The sequence below is a fragment of the Lottia gigantea genome (assembly GCF_000327385.1).
Source record: "Lottia gigantea unplaced genomic scaffold LOTGIsca_236, whole genome shotgun sequence".
NCBI lineage: Eukaryota > Metazoa > Mollusca > Gastropoda > Lottiidae > Lottia > Lottia gigantea.
In genome coordinates, this window is record NW_008708685.1 from 85,742 (window position 1) to 107,931 (window position 22,190).

Here is a 22,190-nt window from a genome sequence, read left to right on the forward strand (position 1 = left end):
CTAGCTGTTTAAGATATATTTAAGAGAAAGTTAATGGCTGTCTAGCTGTTTAAGATATATTTAAGAGAAAGTTAATGGCTGTCTAGCTGTTTAAGATATATTTAAGAGAAAGTTAATGGCTGTCTAGCTGTTTAGATATATTTAAGAGAAGTTAATGGCTGTCTAGCTGTTTAAGATATATTTAAGAGAAAGTTAATGGCTGTCTAGCTGTTTAAGATATATTTAAGAGAAAGTTAATGGCTGTCTAGCTGTTTAAGATATATTTAAGAGAAAGTTAATGGCTGTCTAGCTGTTTAAGATATATTTAAGAGAAAGTTAATGGCTGTCTAGCTGTTTAAGAATTATTTAAGTTAAATTGTAAGACTTACTTAGAGGCAGCAGGAACATCACCTAGTTTAGTATAATGTTGACCATTTGTTACACACGTCTAAAAAAAAAGATACAGTCAAAATTATTATCAAGTACAAAAACTAATTTTTTTACAAATGTTCATAAAAACCTGTCTACTCCTCTTGGTACTGATTTTATGGGGATAAAAACCCAAGTTCTCTAGGATTATCTCTTTGACATAAACATAAAAAACAAGATCCAACATACCCGAATCTGTTGTATAAGATTTTCTTCCAATTTCTGATAAACTTCTGTCCTGTCTCCTGTAGGTACACAGTCTTCTGGTGACACGATCGTAAACTTGTCATCAGAGTCAGGCATGTTCGGTGATTTCGGTACCTTAAAAATAGAGGAATTTAACTTGAAAATCAAGTAAAGTGAATTTCCAGCTACATGAGGACATTCTCATAGCACAGGCCTGAGCTTAAATCAAAGATAAGATGTCTCATACTTGCCAGAAACTAACAGTAGTGAGACATTTCTTGAACAATATCAGAATAAATATATAATATAGTATAGAAAACATGAACTAAAAAATAGAGAATAAAATACCAACCTGAGATAAGTCAACTGGTAAACCACATTCAGCTGCTTGTATCATTGGCTCTAAACCCTAGTAATATAAATATCATATTTATATATTACAGTAAACAGTAATAGGTTATAGTTCAAATAATTTCCACTGTCTGATTCACTTATATAGCAATTTAGCTCTATCAGTTGGTAAACTAAATATTTAGATGACTTTTCAATTTGACAATTTGATCCTAACGTAACCGACCTCAAGCCTAGACAGGCCTAATGAAATGAAATTAATGTTACAGATTACAATGTTTCAGATAACAAACCCCATTTTACCCACCTTCATTATTCTAAGATATTTCTTGGCTAATTCTAAATCATTATTTTTCTTGGCGTTTAAAGCACACGTTTTAAATTCTTCGTATCTCTCTTTTAAAAAGACTAATTGATGATCAGCTTTAGAATGACTCTTTCTTACAGCTGTAAAATAAAAATGATTAATATTCAATAGAAATACATGATACAGTGACTTTCGAAGACAATTATTGCTTGATTTAATGAATCAATGATTGATAAAAAAAACAGTTGTTAATATATACTTGTACCTTTATAAATCATGCAGTACAAAGTTTTATTGTTAAAATTAAGGGATTGAACTCTCAAATTCAGAACTTGATTACTATGTTTGGTGCAGTAAGATAGGAAGATTTTAGAAAATTCAACTTACATTCTCCTCTGTTAGTTATCTGACCAGGTGATTTATCATGATGTATATTTGACGTTGATTTCCGAGGCGAGACAGATCTATCTGGTGGCTGGGGCTGTAGGGAGGGGCCAGGATTTGAGGGTGCTGTCCCACCCACAGCACCATGTGTTGGAGGTTTACTTGCTGCTGGTTGCTGCCCAGGTCCCCCACTACTACCAGCTGTACTGCTGGGGGCTGGTTTCTGTGGGGATGTTTTCGAGGGCGATGGTTTACCCACAGGAATTGGTGCAAAACCTGCAATCAAAAGTACATATATCATACCAACAGGGAATAAATGAATATGATTAAAAATATGTAGACTCTCTGAAATACTTCATTAATAAATACGATTTATAAGGTGAATAAAACTACAGTTTGAAAAACAAAGTCAAATGTCACTGTTGAGGACAAAACTGAATCAAAGGACAATCCAACATTTTGGTTTATTAATTGCAAGACGAACTTACCTGGAGGAGTTGGTAATTCTTCATAATCTACAGCTCTACCAGCTTTCTGAGCTCGGATTGCCTCTTGATATTGCTGAATAAAAAACAATAGATTGGTGTTATGTAAATATGAGATGGGTTTTTTAAAGAAAAAAATAGTCAATGACCCAACTAGTATCTTTGTGATGTTCATTGGTAAAAAATATACTCTAGGAACTACTAGAATGAAATCCAAGTTTAAAGATACGTCCAAGAGACAAGGTTAATAGTGAAAGACCTACTTTAACAATTCTCCCCATTCTTCTCGCCTTTCCACTTTCACCATCTTTTTTAGCTTGTGCTTCTGTAAATTTATATTTCTCTAACCTTTGTTCTAAAGCTTCCATCACTGTTTTAGGCTCGTCTGGTGCTCCAAATATTGCTTTCTCTTCTACAATAACAATTATATATATTATATAGGAACACAGGCTTAAATATATCTGTTGTCTGAAGATCACACAGGATGAAGTTCTAAGTAACAACATGTTTAAGGTTCTGTTTTAATACTTCTAGCTGTTTATTCTATAATCACAAAATCAATGGTTTAAATTTTGTGGGATGTTAGGTTGACCCCTGAAATACAGTACATGAAATATAAATCATATATCAAATATAAATTCACAGTAATTACTCTACCTTCTTTAGTAGCAGTAGGTAATTCAGGTAGATTATCAGCTGATGGTTTTTCTGGTGCTGCCTGCATTGCTGCTCTCTGTACTGGAGGTTGTGATGGTGGAGCAGATTTTTCAATGATTACTGTAAATATAGATTGTGATGAATCAGGGGTTTTATTCTCTATAACTTAACTCCAGTTCCAGTACAAGATTAGACATTTTATAAATACAGTGCTATAGTTATTATTAGTATATTCTGATTCTAAGTTTCAGAAACAAGAAATATTGTAGCCTCTATCATTCAGTCCTTCTCTGTCTAAGTTCAGCTTTGAATAGTCTGGACATCGGAGACTAGAAATATTGTTCAACAATACAAATTATTCAACACATAAATATAAAATAATTTACCATCTTGTGGGGGAGGGGGTGGCATCTGACTTAAATCTATCTCCTTTCCTTCTTCTAAAGCTTTTATAACCATATCAAATTGCTAGAAAACACAATTTATAATTATTATAATCTTAGAGTCTAGCAGATAAAAACATTGTACGAGATAAACTTCAAAACATTGTTATAAATGAGACTAGAGTAATACTGCAATAATGAGGATTTATTGAAGGTCACCAGACTTTCACCACCAACCAGGATCTGAATCCATGACCACCATTAGACATAACCAAATAAATTCCGTCATCACAACTAACTAAGCTATAACCCCCTCCTCAAAGTTGAACAAAATGTCAAATGTATAAATATTTACCTTGGCTATTTTAACATATTTAGTAGCCGTGGCGATGTCGTTACTATGTTTAGATTTTAACGCTGCCTGTTTATACTGATCTCTTCGTGATGCCAACATTCGGTGGGTCTCTTTATCTGAAATATAAATGGCAATTTCAGTAAAATGTGGTTTCATTTCTGATTTCAACTACTGATTCATGATTTCAACTACTGATTCATGATTTCAACTACTGATTCATGATTTCAACTACTGATTCATGATTTCAACTATTGATTCATGATTTCAACTACTGATTCATGATTTCAACTATTGACTGTCCTGAAGAAAATAAATATCATACAATAAGATGAATTAAAATAATCTTTTTGTTAACTTTCTATCTTTTGATAAGATTAGCGCCTAATTAATGTAATGCAGTGAAGGAGACTTTGACAGGCTGGGAACCTATAGCAAACAGGGTATTAGTATTATGGGATGTAGAGACTACCTACCTATAGCAGGCGGGGTACTAGTATTATGGGATGTAGAGGGTTCAACATGTCCTGCTGTTGCTCCACTAGTTGTTGGCACTGTAAAAATACAAAACATTTTTATATATTCATCTGTTAATATATATAACATATTCAATAAAAAATCACAATTGAAACCATTTGAAAGCAATATTTGAGACAAAGAGAAAAATAGTTCTTAACGCTTTATGAAGTAACAACTCATAAGAAAGGCAGGCGCACTATACAAAGTGTTTAATTCTGAATAAAAACTTACTGAAAATCATATCATTAGAGGGGGGTGGCTGTACTGGTTTATGTGTTGATGATTGTACAGTTGGTTGATATGATGGTTGTACAGGTTGTGATCTAGGTTGTACAGGAGGAACTACATCTGGTGCTCTGTTGGATTGTTTCGGTGCTGGTTCATCATCATCATCTTCATCAGCTATTTCTTGTAGTTCAGCCTGAAACAAACAAAACAGTAGTCCAGTTTTACTATGTCTAGTTTTACTATGTCAAGTTTTATGTCTGGTTTTACTATGTCTGGTTTTACTATGTCTGGTTTTACTATGTCAAGTTTTACTATGTCAAGTTTTACTATGTCAAGTTTTACTATGTCTAGTTTTACTATGTCTAGTTTTACTATGTCAAGTTTTACTATGTCTGGTTTTACTATGTCTGGTTTTACTATGTCAAGTTTTACTATGTCAAGTGTTTTACTATGTCAAGTTTTACTATGTCAAGTTTTACTATGTCTGGTTTTACTATGTCTGGTTTTACTATGTCAAGTTTTACTATGTCTGGTTTTTACTATGTCAAGTTTTACTATGTTAAGTTTTACTATGTCTAGTTTTACTATGTCTAGTTTTACTATGTCTGGTTTTACTATGTCTAGTTTTACTATGTCTAGTTTTACTATGTCAAGTTTTACTATGTCTAGTTTTACTATGTCTAGTTTTACTATGTCTGGTTTTACTATGTCTAGTTTTACTATGTCACGTTTTACTATGTCTAGTTTTACTATGTCAAGTTTTACTATGTCACGTTTTACTATGTCAAGTTTTACTATGTCTGGTTTTACTATAGGTCAAAATCACAAGGTGAATATTTTGGTTTAACTTTCTGACCCATGTATCCTGTAGTATTAAACTAGTATAAAAACAAAAATTTCAGACTATGGTATCTACTATAATTGAATTAAGACCAGTAGTAACTTACCAATAAATCAGGGTCCTCAGTATCAGATACATCAACATCATCATCAATATATTTCATAGTATCAGCTGCTAATTTATCGATCATACTTAAATTTACCATATTACCTTCAAACAACATAGATTATAATTAATCATTTCATTTCCACTGATTTCTTAAATATTAATCTTTATTTAATCAAATATTAAATGTAGCTTTGAAATCTTGTATTGTATCTATAAATGTATCACCTTTACGTTTTGGTGCCACTTTCTTTGGGCCACCTCCCCCCATTAACTCTGCTAGTTCTGCTTCTAAATCACCATCATCATCTGACCCATATATCTCATCTTCCATAGCCCCCATACCAAGCTGATAATATACAATCATATATACATAGTTACTTTAAACTAACTGTCCTGATGAGGACTGTGTATCCTCAACACAGTTCATTAGCATCCAAAACTTTGTACCGGTGACCAACAATGGAGCAAAATGACAGCCTCCTCGCATATGACATCCCACAATTTGTTATTGTTATCCAGACACATGTTCTACATGACATGCTTTGATTGCTTAAAAATAATGTCATAAGAATGGGAGTGTTGTGGTGGTAGAAAACTTGTTTGATAACAATAGAGACAGAAAAGTTTCCTAATGGCCGAGGGGACGTCAATCGCTTGTTACTGATCTATTCCACTCAGAAAAAATATATTAAAAAGATGCCAATGAATTTGATTTAAATATGTTCTCCACAATATTCTAGCAGCCAACGCTGTAGTGGTAAAGCTCAAGAGACAAATATATAAAAGAATGAGCTATGGGTACTTTATTACAGGAATTCGTAGAGATAGTCTTATCATTGTGAATGTGAAAAGAGGTGTAGAGTTAATATTTTTACAGATGTAGGGTCTAATTGTTATAATGATGACTAATGACAACATGATCTGCATACGACAGACCTGACCTATTATTATCAATGGTCGAGATCATTATGACATAATGAAGAAGAGCAACAAAAATGTCTCAATAAAACTTTTCCGATGGATGAAAACAGATAAATAAGGGTTTACCTGATTCATCAAACTAGCCCCTTTTCTCTTCTCACCCCCGCTTCCATCTCCATCGTTCCTTCTCGGCATAATTAACAATTTCTTTACTATTTCGCAAAAATAAACAAATTTCTAGAAACCGGAAGTAGTATAAAATGATGAGAGTTGCCTCCCTGTTAGTGTCAGACTTGTTAATCGAGATAAAACTTAAACTCTACCCTCTTTATTTGGGTAACAAATTTTCAGGACAAATTTCATTGAAATGTGCCATTTGTATCCATGACAACTCCCAATATTTCATAATTAGCATAATATGGATGATGACAGCAATGAAAATACTGAAGTGGTATGCATATTTTAAACAGCAACTTCATTTCAAAACTACTTTCCTATCCACCCCAGACGTCTCTCTCTGCACCTCTGGCTCTGGTCTGTTGCAATGGAGTCGTAAAGGCAACTGGTAACACTATTTGAATGGCACTATGGCTGTTTTGTGTCAATTTGTCCATTATGGAATTGGATGTGCGCTGACCTAATTATGGGGTACTGTACTTAATCCACTCTGACAATTATCTAATCCAGCGTATTGGCAGCTTTTAAATAGATTAAGCTTTCCTCATCATAAATATGAGATATTGGAGTAAAGGCTTTCATATGTTGAGCTTTTGTCAAATAATATATTTTTCCATTTAGGGGAGAGAACCACAGACAGAGGTTGAAGAAGAATCGGAAGAACTTCTAGCGAAAGATATTTACGTTTTGATGCAGAAAGGATGCCGTGTCTCGAGGAATATACGAGCGTCCTGGTATTTTAAAAATATTCAGTCTAAAGTTCGATTTCAGTTACCTCTAGAATTGGTAAGATTTAGTAGAATTTTTTATCAGAATCACATTTATAGATGACTAGAATAAGATGTCCATATTTTATCTTAAAGTTTAACTGTAGATTATAGTGACTGATATTCACAAAGTTACCAGTAGGCCTACTATTCAGATGGATGCTTGAAGCTAGTAGCGTATTTAGGGGAGGGCCATTGGGCCATGCCCTCTCCTCAGGAGTCTGAAAAGCCTTATTAAATAAGAATTAAGCCATCTAAATACTTGAAATTTCATCTCATTTCAATTCCTTGGCTTTTACTTATTTGTACTCTCTGTGTATATTTTCAGCCTATTGGTGGATATGAATTGAGTCTAGTATCAGTAATACCTTCAGATAATACTCCACTCTCTCCAGATAAAACATATAACGTCTGTGTTGAACCTCATACCTTCGTGACATTTCTAGCTTCTATCTACCGTCTTGCCTTTATACTCGATATCAGCCCTTCAGTTATTAGTGTAGTAAGTATTTTATATATCTGTTGATTGGGCGTGTTTCCATAAAGCTGGATTTATTGTATTTATGATAACCAAATACCATTTTAACTGAAATTAAAGATACAACCTCTGGTTTATCCACCAACTCCTGTAATATTATATTATATTGTGGTGAATTATCTCCTGTAATATTATATTATATTGTGGTGAATTATCTCCTGTAATATTATAATATATTGTGGTGAATTATCTCCTGTAATATTATATTATATTGTGGTTAATTATCTCCTGTAATATTATATTATATTTTGGTAAATTATCTCCTGTAATATTATATCATATTGTGGTAAATTATCTCCTGTAATATTATATTATATTGTGGTAAATTATCTCCTGTAATATTATAATATATTGTGGTAAATTATCTCCTGTAATATTATAATATATTGTGATAAATTATCTCCTGTAATATTATAATATATCGTGGTAAATTATCTCCTGTAATATTATAATATATTGTGGTAAATTATCTCCTGTAATATTATAATATATTGTGGTAAATTATCTCCTGTAATATTATAATATATTGTGGTAAATTATCTCCTGTAATATTATAATATATCGTGGTTAATTATCTCCTGTAATATTATAATATATCGTGGTTAATTATCTCCTGTAATATTATAATATATTGTGGTAAATTATCTCCTGTAATATTATATTATATTTTGGTAAATTATCTCCTGTAATATTATATTATATTGTGGTAAATTATCTCCTGTAATATTATAATATATTGTGGTAAATTATCTCCTGTAATATTATAATATATTGTGATAAATTATCTCCTGTAATATTATAATATATCGTGGTAAATTATCTCCTGTAATATTATAATATATTGTGGTAAATTATCTCCTGTAATATTATAATATATCGTGGTTAATTATCTTCTGTAATATTATAATATATCGTGGTTAATTATCTCCTGTAATATTATAATATATTGTGGTAAATTATCTCCTGTAATATTATAATATATTGTGGTAAATTATCTCCTGTAATATTATAATATATTGTGGTAAATTATCTCCTGTAATATTATAATATATCGTGGTTAATTATCTCCTGTAATATTATAATATATCGTGGTTAATTATCTCCTGTAATATTATAATATATTGTGGTAAATTATCTCCTGTAATATTATAATATATCGTGGTTAATTATCTCCTGTAATATTATAATATATTGTGGTAAATTATCTCCTGTAATATTATAATATATTGTGGTAAATTATCTCTTGTAATATTATAATATATCGTGGTTAATTATCTCCGGTAATATTATAATATATCGTGGTTAATTATCTCCTGTAATATTGTAATATATTGTGGTAAATTATCTCCTGTAATATTATAATATATCGTGGTTAATTATCTCCTGTAATATTATAATATATCGTGGTTAATTATCTCCTGTAATATTATATTATATTGTGGTTAATTATCTCCTGTAATATTATAATATATTGTGGTTAATTATCTCCTGTAATATTATAATATATTGTGGTAAATTATCTCCTGTAATATTATAATATATCGTGGTTAATTATCTCCTGTAATATTATAATATATTGTGGTAAATTATCTCCTGTAATATTATAATATATTGTGGTAAATTATCTCCTGTAATATTATAATATATTGTGATAAATTATCTCCTGTAATATTATAATATATCGTGGTAAATTATCTCCTGTAATATTATATTATATCTGTTATATAGGATTTAGATAAAAACCAAGTTTTATATGATGATCTATTGTCAACATTAAATAACTGTATTAGAGGATTGGTGAAACCAGTAAGTAGACTTCTGTTTTTTTTCTGACATATCCAGATAGTCCATGTGGATATTGCTTGCAAATTTCAGCATAGTAGCTGAAGATAATAGTTATGTTTACATGCCTCAAGGACCAGTTTGTGGACTGGATACCTAAGTTCTTATCTTCGAGTTTTTGTACATTCAGTTAGTTGGCACATTTTACTCTTTGTAACCCAATTGTACATTTGAGGTCCTAGTTTCACAAATTGATTGGAGTCCATACCTCAACAAATTTTTGTCAACTTAAACTTTTTCACTGTCTAAAGTGGGTATTGATTATTTTTAAACACTATTTTGATATTCCATGAAGTCTCTCAGACTCCCTTGATGTTGATTGTTACCCCTTAGTTGAGTTTATAACAACATAAAATATTGTCTAGTTTCAGATACCAGGAAGTTCATTTATATTTAAACCTGAATTATACGTCACAGTGATGGTCCAAACTCCAATTATACAGTCGAAACGTAATCAGGTATAGTATATACTACTTAATATTCCTATTACAATCACACCATTGTGGGTAACCTGGGACAGTTAGTTAGTGGTCAGTGCTTTTCATTGAGTATTCAATCAGGTTCAGTATAAACTATTAGATTATATCTACAATGTTATAAACAGAGCTGAGTCATTATTGGGGGTCTCAGAACGCTTAGTAAGTTAGAGGTCAAGATAGATACAGAATCAACAACTGTCAGTGATGCAGATCAGAAGACTAACCTGGAATTAGAGTGGACAACCCCATTGGTTTATTATAGATATGTTATAAATCAATAATATTTTTTACCCGTCCGTGTTCCACAAGTTAATGTTTAGAATTTTGTCAATTTGATATTATATTTTAACTAGGTGTTAGTACAAGGTGTTCAGATAACAGAAGAAAATGTTGAAGAAGTTTTGTTATCTGTGAAAGAAAAATTAAAAATATTTGAACAGTCATTATATCTAGCTTCTAGAACAGTTTTAACTCTTTCAGTAAGTTTTAATGTTTGTTATTATTTGTCTGAAATAAATTGTATTTATTGAATAATTGCCCTATAGTTGAGACGTTATATTCTATTTTATTTATGTTAATGTATTTATTGTATCAATGTCTGATCTATTTTTGTAGGATATAAAAGAAGATGATGATATAGTATTATTAAAGAAGAATGAATTAATTATGACACCAGAAGCTGGTCTAGTCAATATGTTACGTTATGGTATTTTATCTTTACAACTATTACCTGAAAACTCTTGTGCTGGTAAGTTGATGTTTATCTTTCTAACACTAGCAGTCTCTCTACTGGCCACGTAATAATTTGACATTAACTGTTTCCAAGTTACATAACATAATAATCTTAATGATTTATTGAAATTAATTAGATGATATTTACTAGCATCTTTTTAACCTTCATCTCATACAGTTCCAGAGTTTAGTCTGCAGAATATATTTTATTATGCTTTATTATGGTATAATTTATACTATCTTATATTTGTAGGTATAATAGTAATAACTGATGGATTAGTCGGATTACCAGACGCTAATTTATTTGAGTCATTACTGACACAGATTAGAAACAGTACCATCTCCTGTTCCTTCCTCAAGATCGGTAGTAATCAACCAGATTTCGGTCAATATGGTTTTGGACACGTACCACATGTAGAACTCATGCAGTTTCTTGCCACGGCTACATTCGGTGCCTATATTGCTTCCTGTCCTAAAGTGGTAAGATAATTAACTCTAAACCCCACTTTTTCTGTTTTGTGCACTAGAATCTGGATTTTGATGAAACTAGTTTTGATCATAGATCTCAAATGATTGTTTTAGAGTTATTGCCCCTGATGTTATCAAAATGTGTCAAATTCAACATGATAGAAGCTCTGTTTATTAGCGTTTAGGTGAAATGTTTTATCTCTAACTTCAGGATAACTCGAGTAGTTTCCAGCCCAATATTTATCATAAAGCTCTGTATTTCAGGATGACTCGAGTAGTTTCCAGCCCAATATTTACCATAAAGCTCTGTATTTCAGGATGACTCAAGTGGTTTCCAGCCCAATATTTACCATAAAGCTCTGTATTTCAGGATGACTCGAGTAGTTTCCAGCCCAATATTTGCCATAAAGCTCTGTATTTCAGGATGACTCGAGTAGTTTCCAGCCCAATATTTGCCATAAAGCTCTGTATTTCAGGATGACTTGAGTAGTTTCCAGCCCAATATTTACCATAAAGCTCTGTATTTCAGGATGACTCAAGTGGTTTCCAGCCCAATATTTGCCAAAAAGCTCTGTATTTCAGGATGACTCAAGTAGTTTCCAGCCCAATATTTACCATAAAGCTCTGTTTTTCAGGATGACTCGAGTAGTTTCCAGCCCAATATTTAACATAAAGCTCTGTATTTCAGGATGACTCAAGTAGTTTCCAGCCCAATATTTGCCATAAAGCTCTGTATTTCAGGATGACTCGAGTAGTTTCCAGCCCAATATTTACCATAAAGCTCTGTATTTCAGGATGACTCGGGTAGTTTCTAGCCCAATATTTACCATAAAGCTCTGTATTTCAGGATGACTCGAGTAGTTTCTAGCCCAATATTTACCTTAAAGCTCTGTATTTCAGGATGACTCGAGTAGATTCCAGCCCAATATTTACCATAAAGCTCTGTATTTCAGGATGACTCGAGTAGATTCCAGCCCAATATTTACCATAAAGCTCTGTATTTCAGGATGACTCAAGTAATTTCCAGCCCAATATTTACCATAAAGCTCTGTATTTCAGGATGACTCAAGTAGATTCCAGCCCAATATTTACCATAAAGCTCTGTGTTTCAGGATAACTCGAGTAGTTTCCAGCCCAATATTTACCATAAAGCTCTGTATTTCAGGATAACTCGAGTAGTTTCCAGCCCAATATTTACCATAAAGCTCTGTATTTCAGGATGACTCGAGTAGTTTCCAGCCCAATATTTACCATAAAGCTCTGTATTTCTGGAACTTCCAGAAAGGATTGGAAGGATTTAAATATGAATTAACTCACCATAGTGATGAAGATGTTCCATTTTCTCTTGCCTGGATCAACAAGTAAGATTTTTTATCTCAAGGGTTCTGTGGTGTGGTTTCAGTCTTTTACTATCAGTGGATACATTGCTTGGCTTTTCCAGTCTTCTTTTACTATCATTGGATACATTACTAGGCTTTTTCAGTCTTCTTTTCTTTATATTATATTATAGAAGGTTATAATCTGTATTTTTATATTATATAATAGAAGGTTATAATCTGTATTTTTATATTATATTATAGAAGGTTATAATCTGTATTTTTATATTATATAATAGAAGGTTATAATCTGTATTTTTATGTTATATAATAGAAGGTTATAATCTGTATTTTTTTATTATATTATAGAAGGTTATAATCTGTATTTTTATATTATATTATAGAAGGTTATAATCTGTATTTTTATGTTATATAATAGAAGGTTATAATCTGTATTTTTATATTATATTATAGAAGGTTATAATCTGTAAATATATAATAATATATTTTATAGGAGGCTATATTCCCGACCACTAGATGGTAAGAAGACAGGATTAGACAATGTTCGTAAGAAACATCTAGAGAATATAGTATTAGCTAGTATAGACAGTGTTATATCATTACGACTAAGAGAGGGCTATACTATTAAAGAAGTTAAAATTATAAATGGTAAGTTTAGATGTTTGATATAGATGAACTTATGTTGAAGATTTGAGAGAATTTTGACGATACTTGGTGTGCTTATTTCCATTAACCCTTTGAATACTGAGTGTAAATAAAATAAAACATTATATACCCTATACACTATACCAGCTGTTTGTGTTAAAAGGGTTTTTATTTTGTGATATTGAAATGATAAACATTTTCTGACTTATTGACCTTGTCTCTTTAAGTTATAAGATTATTGGTAAAATCACTTTAAAACTATTTGATATTAAATTTCAGGTGGAAATACAATAGAAGTTAAAATGGTGTTTCCATGGAGACAGTATGTCCGAATAGAATACGTAGCAAGATCAGTTTGGCCTCTAGATAGTAGTGTGTAAGTATCTAAGAGGTTCTAAAAGTAAGCGGTTAATGATGTAACCATCACAAAGTCAATATTAGAAGCTACAGTTTTTGTGATCGCACGATGAATTACAGGAAACCCTCCAGTTTCTGATTAAAATCCTGTATTCCAGCAGCAATTGTGACTTTTAGATTGACCTTGAGATGAGTTTTAGTATTATATTCTAGCTGTTGTCGATAAACCTCCATTTTCCAACTAGCTGTTGTTTACTCGATAAACCTCCATTTTCCAACTAGCTGTTGTTTACTCGATAAACCTCCATTTTCCAACTAGCTGTTGTTTACTCGATAAAACTCCATTTTCCAACTAGCTGTTGTTTACTCGATAAAACTCCATTTTCCAACTAGCTGTTGTTTACTCGATAAAACTCCATTTTCCAACTAGCTGTTGTTTACTCGATAAACCTCCATTTTCCAACTAGTCGTGTTGATGTTTTTGGTTATTAAAAGTTATTTTCTAATATAATAATTGAGTTATTTTATTTTTAACAGACATAAAACGAATGTTGAAGTTATAATCGAAGGAAGTTACGCATTTTTACACGAGATAACATGTCAGAAATTAACAATACGTAGTCATTATAGATCAGCTAATGTTCAACGATTCTGGCAGACTATTACAAGGTAACATTTTTTGCCCTTCATTGGTATTATAGGCTACTTTTATGTTTTCTTTTGTATCTTTGAATCTGGCCAATAAGATGTAAAACTCATGGTTCATTTTATAAGTTTATTAAGGTACAAATTAAATACTGAACTGTAAGGTTTAAAACTTAGTCTGTTTTGAATTCAGTATGATGTAAAACTGTTGTTTTATTGTATGAGCTCAATAGAATTAGGAACTGTAGGGTGTAAAACTTCATTCTTATTTCAGTGTATCTCAAACAGATAAACTGTTAGCTCATCTTCAATCATTTAGTACTAATACTAATTATTATAAAATACCTGAGTCAATACGAAATGGTATACCGTTATTTATGGTGTCTCAATTCAACGAAACGTCCAGTACAGCAACGTTAAATACTCAACTTAATTTGAAGTAAGTATAATTTTTAATCATAGTTAAAGTTATATTTTATGTGTTTTGTTGAAAGTATAATACAAAAATATTTTTCTTACCTAGTTGTCTATTGTCATGTTTATATAGAAATATTCTCTTGTATTTAAGAAAATTGGAAATGTTTTTGTTGCTCATGATTTTTCTCTAGTCTTGTATAATATTACTTTGATATTTATTTTAGAGACAGTGCATTGACCAATTTTGCTTCGTTTTGGAGGCCAATAGTCATGTTGGATACTAATATTTGGTGAGTAGTGTTCAAGTAATTTCTTCTTGCTTTAAAAACGAGCAATATATTTGAGTTTACATGTTAATACAACTTTTCCCTAACCCTTGAGTTTACATGTTAATACAACTTTTCCCTAACCCTTGAGTTTACATGTTAATACAACTTATCCCTAACCCTAACCCTTGAGTTTACATGTTAATACAACTTATCCCTAACCCTTGAGTTTACATGTTAATACAACTTATCCCTAACCCTAACCCTTGAGTTTACATGTTCATACAACTTTTCCCTAATCCTAACCCTTGAGTTTACATGTTCATACAACTTTTCCCTAACCCTAACCCTTTAGTTTACATGTTAATACAACTTTTCCCTAACCCTTGAGTTTACATGTTAATACAACTTTTCCCTAACCCTAACCCTTGAGTTTACATGTTAATACAACTTTTCCTCTATAAACTTGATATTTCCTGTTACATTTTACACTCCCTTAAATAACAGTGATTTGCTGTTAGAGTGTTCACATGAAAACTTTGTTTTTATCAATTACGTCAATGAGTTTTATGGTGCTAAAAAAGGCTAAATTTGATATTTCTTCAAACAATTTCAGGCAAAAATGGATGCACTGTCATCGAATTGGTCTGGTTTTAGAACATGATATGCCATTACCTAAATATCTTCATATACCTAACTCTAGTGGCAGGTTTCATCCTATTGGGTGTATGCAAGCTTTAACTTCTTTAAACTCAGCTTTACGAGAATGGTGTACCTTCGTTTTAAAAGAAAATATGTCATATATTAAGTTTCAGTAAGTATCAAAACTGCTGATTTGGTTGTATTTACCAGTCATGTCTAACTAGAGCTCTAGACTGTTGATTTAACTGTATTTACCAGTTGTGTCTGACTAGAGCTCTAGACTGTTGATTTGATTGTATTTACCTGTCTTGTCAGAATAGAGCTCTAGACTGTATTTACCTGTCTTGTCAGACTAGAGCTCTAGACTGTATTTACCAGTCTTGTCTAACTAGAGCTTTAGACTGTATTTACCAGTCTTGTCTTACTAGAGCTCCAGACTGTATTTACCAGTCATGTCTTGCTAGAGCTATAGACTGTATTTACCAGTCTTGTCTTACTAGAGCTCTAGACTGTTGATTTGATTGTATTTACCTGTCTTGTCAGAATAGAGCTCTAGACTGTATTTACCTGTCTTGTCAGACTAGAGCTCCAGACTGTATTTACCAGTCTTGTCTAACTAGAGCTATAGACTGTATTTACCAGTCTTGTCTTACTAGAGCTCTAGACTGTATTTACCAGTCATGTCTTGCTAGAGCTCTAGACTGTATTTACCAGTTATGTCTGACTAGAGCTCTAGACTGTTGATTTAATTGTATTTACCTATCTTGTCAGAATAGAGCTCTAGACTGTATTCACCTGTCTTGTCAGACTAGAGCTCTAGACTGTATTTACCAGTCATGTCTAACTAGAGCTTTAGATTGTATTTACCAGTCTTGTCAGACTAGAGCTCTAGACTGTATTTACCAGTCTTGTCAGACTAGAGCTCCAGACTGTATTTACCAGTCTTGTCTAACTAGAGCTCTAGACTGTATTTACCAGTCTTGTCAGACTAGAGCTCTAGACTGTATTTACCAGTCTTGTCAGACTAGAGCTATAGACTGTATTTACCAGTCTTGTCAGACTAAAGCTCTAGACTGTATTTACCAGTCTTGTCTAACTAGAGCTCTAGACTGTATTTACCAGTCTTGTCTAACTAGAGCTCTAGACTGTATTTACCAGTCTTGTCAAACTAGAGCTGATTTGACTGTATTGACCTGTCATGATTGTATGTTTCTTTGTCCATTGTTGTATATGTTACTGTTTTGGAAACAATTTCCTTTATTGCACACTAGCTCATCTCTGTCATCATTAGTTGGATTAGAAACAAGAAAAGAAATATTCTAACTTCCCCTTTTAACTAAATACCAACATTTTGAAAGTAAACATGTTTTTTTACAATTAATTATAGAGATGACAAATCACCGCCGTCCTATTTCTGTGTTTTACGTGTCATCAGAATATCGCTGAAAGGACCTTGTATGGTTTTACGCTTGGCGTTTCTCGGAGGGACACCAAGCTCTGTCAGGAAACAGGTAGTAGATGCCCTTCTAGTCAAACTTCAGGGGTTAAAATTCCCACACCGAGGGACCCAGAAAGCAGAGAAGAAGAGCCCTTCCAAAGATTCAGACGTACAGAAGAAAGTTCGGAGAAAGTCTCCCTTGATGAGAGATTGGGCTGAAATAAATTGTTGTACTCTGTTGATTAAACCAGTGGAGAAAATACTCGTTCGGTAAGTTGGCAGGTTTTTCAATAAGATATAGAACAGTAGGATATAATCCTCCATTTCATTTCATTAGTCCAATAAGATACAGAACAGTAGGATATAAACCTCCATTTTATTTCATTAGTCCAATAAGATATAGAACAGTAGGATATAAACCTCCATTTCATTTCATTAGTCCAATAAGATACTGAACAGTAGGATATAAACCTCCATTTCATTTCATTAGTCCAATAAGATACAGAACAGTAGGATATAAACCTCCATTTTATTTCATTAGTCCAATAAGATATAGAACAGTAGGATATAAACCTCCATTTTATTTCATTAGTCCAATAAGATATAGAACAGTAGGATATAAACCTCCATTTCATTTCATTAGCCCAATAAGATATAGAACAGTAGGATATGAAACTCTGTTTCATTAGTCCAATAAGATATAGAACAGTAGGATATAAACCTCCATTTCATTTCATTAGTCCAATAAGATATAGAACAGTAGGATATAAAACTCTATTTCATTTCATTAGTTCAATAAGATACAGAACAGTAGGATATAAACCTCTATTTCATTTCATTAGTCCAATAAGATATAGAACAGTAGGATATAAACCTCCATTTCATTTCATTAGTCCAATAAGATACAGAACAGTAGGATATAAACCTCCATTTTGTTTCATTAGTCCAATAAGATATAGAACAGTAGGATATAAACCTCCATTTCATTTCATTAGTCCAATAAGATACTGAACAGTAGGATATAAACCTCCATTTCATTTCATTAGTCCAATAAGTCATTTCATTAGTCCAATAAGATATAGAACAGTAGGATATAAACCTCCATTTCATTTCATTAGTCCAATAAGATACAGAACAGTAGGATATAAAACTCTATTTCATTTCATTAGTCCAATAAGATACAGAACAGTAAGATATAAACCTCCATTTCATTTCATTAGTCCAATAAGATATAGAACAGTAGGATATAAAACTCTATTTCATTTCATTAGTTCAATAAGATATAGAACAGTAGGATATACAACTCTATTTCATTTCATTAGTCCAATAAGATATAGAACAGTAGGATATAAAACTCTATTTTATTTCATTAGTCCAATAAGATACAGAACAGTAGGACATAAAACTCTATTTCATTTCATTAGTCCAATAAGATACAGAACAGTAGGATATAAAACTCTATTTCATTAGTCCAATAAGATACAGAACAGTAGGATATATAGAACTCTATTTCAACTCAGATCAGCTAACTAAGAACAATCAGGTATAATAAAAACTCTACTATATTATTCCAGATATAATCGTGTACCAAGAGATATGATGATAGTAGATGATCCAGCTAAAGATGAGGCTAGCGTGTCTATCACACCCCAGATGTCTGTGTCTACGCTATCAGCTGGCAGTATGTTTCGTATGTTGTCACATTATCTCTGTCATCAACGATGGATCTGGACGATTCAACAATCTTCTAAGGTTCAAGTTGGAATGGCCTTTATTGGCAAAGTTTTACAGACTTTAACAAAGTAAGATTTTTGAGAAAGTTTTGAAGTCGGGGAGAAAACCAGTGAAAGTAGAAAGGGAAAGTGAAATATTTAGTTTGATGTATATTTGGAGGTTTTCATAGAGTAATATTATTATTTTAATATATTTTATTGGCCAAAATTCCCCTATTTAATGTGGAAAAAAATGAAGATTGTGCCACTTAAGGTCTCTGGTCAATGTTCTCGTGTGTTTCAGCAAAATCTTAGAATAAAACTTGAGACTTTTAGCAAAAGTTGATTATAATCTTCACTTTCTCATTATTCTGAAATTCAACTGTCATGTTTTACAGATTACGTCTACAAGAAGGTTTTCATTTCGCGGCTGCTGAATCTGGTGTGGTTAATTTAGTTTTGGAGGTCGACATGATGGTAAGAAGAGTTATATCCCTTTTCCTTCTCCAAAATATACTTTGTATTAAAATGAATCTTTGCAGTGTGCAATTGAGAAAATTTTGTCAAGACAAAAATATTAACTGACTCTTTTTCAATTTCCAACTCATTTTTAAAACGCACATTGTATCAAAGTGATATGTATTTTGATATATTTCAGGATGGTGATACCAATGATAACAATGAAGATGATAATTGTTGTAAATGTGTTGTACAATATGTAATATTTCCACCTCACACTAAAACAACCAGAGAAAGGTCAGTATTAATCATATCTTAATCTGTACTTTAAGAAAAGAAATTATGTATAGTCATGGATAGCTTTACATGAGGTAACCTTTTCAGATCTTTGATTTTGATCCCACTTGTTTGAACATTTCCATGCGAGTTGTTGAATGTGTTTACTTGATTTTAATTTTGCTGATTGTGTCATTACCTAATTCTATTGATATATTATTCTGTAGCGTATCAGAGGTACTCTATAGATCTTGTATCTAATTGTAATATATTATTCTGTAGCGTATCAGAGGTACTCTATAGATCTTGTATCTAATTGTATCTGATATATTGTGATATATTGTTCTGTAGCATATCAGAGGTACTCTATAGAACTTGTATCTAATTGTATCTGATATATTGTGATATATTGTTCTGTAGCATATCAGAGGTACTCTATAGATCTTGTATCTAATTGTATCTGATATATTGTGATATATTGTTCTGTAGCATATCAGAGGTACTCTATAGAACTTGTATCTAATTGTATCTGATATATTGTGATATATTGTTCTGTAGCGTATCAGAGGTACTCTATAGATCTTGTATCTAATTGTATCTGATATATTGTGATATATTTTTCTGTAGCATATCAGAGGTACTCTATAGAACTTGTATCTAAATGTATCTGATATATTGTGATATATTATTCTGTAGCGTATCAGAGGTACTCTATAGATCTTGTATCTAATTGTATCTGATATATTGTGATATATTTTTCTGTAGCATATCAGAGGTACTCTATAGAACTTGTATCTAAATGTATCTGATATATTGTGATATATTATTCTGTAGCGTATCAGAGGTACTCTATAGAACTTGTATCTAAATGTATCTGATATATTATGATATATTATTCTGTAACGTATCAGAGGTACTCTATAGAACTTGTATCTAAATGTATCTGATATATTGTGATATACTATTCTGTAGCGTATCAGAGGTACTCTATAGAACTTGTATCTAAATGTATCTGATATATCGTGATATATTATTCTGTAACGTATCAGAGGTACTCTATAGATCTTGTATCTGATTGTATCTGATATATTGTGATATATTTTTCTGTAACGTATCAGAGGTACTCTATAGAACTTGTATCTAAATGTATCTGATATATTGTGATATATTATTCTGTAACGTATCAGAGTTACTCTATAGAACTTGTATCTAAATGTATCTGATATATTGTGATATATTTTTCTGTAACGTATCAGAGGTACTCTATAGAACTTGTATCTAAATGTATCTGATATATTGTGATATATTATTCTGTAGCGTATCAGAGGTACTCTATAGAACTTGTATCTAAATGTATCTGATATATCGTGATATATTATTCTGTAGCATATCAGAGGTACTCTATAGAACTTGTATCTAAATGTATCTGATATATTGTGATATATTTTTCTGTAGCATATCAGAGGTACTCTATAGAACTTGTATCTAAATGTATCTGATATATCGTGATATATTATTCTGTAGCATATCAGAGGTACTCTATAGATCTTGTATCTAATTGTATCTGATATATTGTGATATATTATTCTGTAACGTATCAGAGGTACTCTATAGATCTTGTATCTGATTGTATCTGATATATTGTGTGATATTATTTTTTAGCATATCCGAAGATGATGAAGAAGAAATGGAAACTATGGAGGCTGACGGAGAAATACAGATTGTTACTGAATGTTGGACGGAGCCTCAATATGGTGTTTGTAAAAATAATACTCCAGAACGTAAACATCTTGACGGACTGAAATCAGATCAGATTGCTCATGCTGTAAGTTTTGTTCATTCTTTCTTAAACTTTTACATACTATATACAACATATTACATACCTATCAAAATACACATACTACATATTACATACCTATCACAATACACATACAACATATTACATTCCTATCAAAATACACATACAACATATTACATACCTATCAAAATACACATACAACATATTACATACCTATCAAAATACACATACAACATATTACATACCTATCAAAATACACATACAACATATTACATACCTATCAAAATACACATACAACATATAACATACCTATCAAAATACACATACTACATATTACATACCTATCAAAATACACATACAACATATTACATACCTATCAAAATACACATACTACATATTACATACCTATCAAAAAACACATAATACATATAACATACCTATCAAAATACACATACAACATATTATATATTGATATAGAAGTATACGAGTATGAAGTATAAAATTGATATATAGAATGATATATATTATACTTGCTGAGTCTAATTGATATAGAAGTATACGAGTATCAAGTTTTTATTTGATATATAGAATGATATATATTATACTTGCTGAGTCTAATTGATATAGAAGTATACGAGTATCAAGTATAAAATTGATATATAGAATGATATATATTATACTTGCTTAGTCTAATTGTGTATATTGAATTGATATAGAAGTATACGAGTATCAAGTTTTTATTTGATATATAGAATGATATATATTATACTTGCTGAGTCTAATTGATATAGAAGTATACGAGTATCAAGTATAAAATTGATATATAGAATGATATATATTATACTTGCTGAGTCTAATTGTGTATATTGAATTGATATAGAAGTATACGAGTATCAAGTTTTTATTTGATATATAGAATGATATATATTATACTTGCTGAGTCTAATTGAGTATATTGAATTGATATAGAAGTATACGAGTATCAAGTTTTTATTTGATATATAGAATGATATATATTATACTTGCTGAGTCTAATTGAGTATATTGAATTGATATAGAAGTATA

At 31.3% G+C, this 22,190-nt stretch overlaps 2 protein-coding genes across 2 annotated transcripts in view; one reads left to right on the plus strand and one right to left on the minus strand.

Annotated features, from left to right (window-relative positions):
- The window catches only part of LOTGIDRAFT_175058 (hypothetical protein), a gene marked incomplete at both ends in the record, with an annotated part of 12,992 nt that extends 7,258 nt beyond the window's left edge, over positions 1–5,734 (minus strand). The window contains 15 exons of the mRNA XM_009055179.1: positions 391–427; positions 598–729; positions 947–1,003; positions 1,253–1,392; positions 1,640–1,912; positions 2,125–2,197; positions 2,385–2,533; positions 2,779–2,898; positions 3,165–3,246; positions 3,517–3,632; positions 3,990–4,067; positions 4,264–4,453; positions 5,208–5,311; positions 5,435–5,555; positions 5,657–5,734. Coding sequence (XP_009053427.1) covers positions 391–427; positions 598–729; positions 947–1,003; positions 1,253–1,392; positions 1,640–1,912; positions 2,125–2,197; positions 2,385–2,533; positions 2,779–2,898; positions 3,165–3,246; positions 3,517–3,632; positions 3,990–4,067; positions 4,264–4,453; positions 5,208–5,311; positions 5,435–5,555; positions 5,657–5,734 — 1,750 coding nt within the window. The remainder of the gene's footprint in view (positions 1–390; positions 428–597; positions 730–946; positions 1,004–1,252; positions 1,393–1,639; positions 1,913–2,124; positions 2,198–2,384; positions 2,534–2,778; positions 2,899–3,164; positions 3,247–3,516; positions 3,633–3,989; positions 4,068–4,263; positions 4,454–5,207; positions 5,312–5,434; positions 5,556–5,656) is intronic.
- A 1,203-nt stretch (positions 5,735–6,937) lies between these two features.
- LOTGIDRAFT_144381 (hypothetical protein) lies at positions 6,938–21,548 on the plus strand (the record flags this gene model as incomplete). The annotated part of the gene is made up of 19 exons (XM_009055180.1): positions 6,938–7,093; positions 7,403–7,576; positions 9,341–9,418; positions 9,820–9,912; positions 10,287–10,424; positions 10,549–10,681; positions 10,919–11,142; positions 12,352–12,465; positions 12,995–13,118; positions 13,395–13,491; positions 14,010–14,141; positions 14,392–14,556; positions 14,759–14,824; positions 15,417–15,614; positions 16,830–17,150; positions 18,455–18,682; positions 18,991–19,069; positions 19,251–19,348; positions 20,990–21,548. Coding segments are annotated over 19 exons (3,177 nt in total), but the record flags the coding sequence as incomplete, so codon positions are not given.
- Between the last annotated feature and the right edge of the window lie 642 nt (positions 21,549–22,190).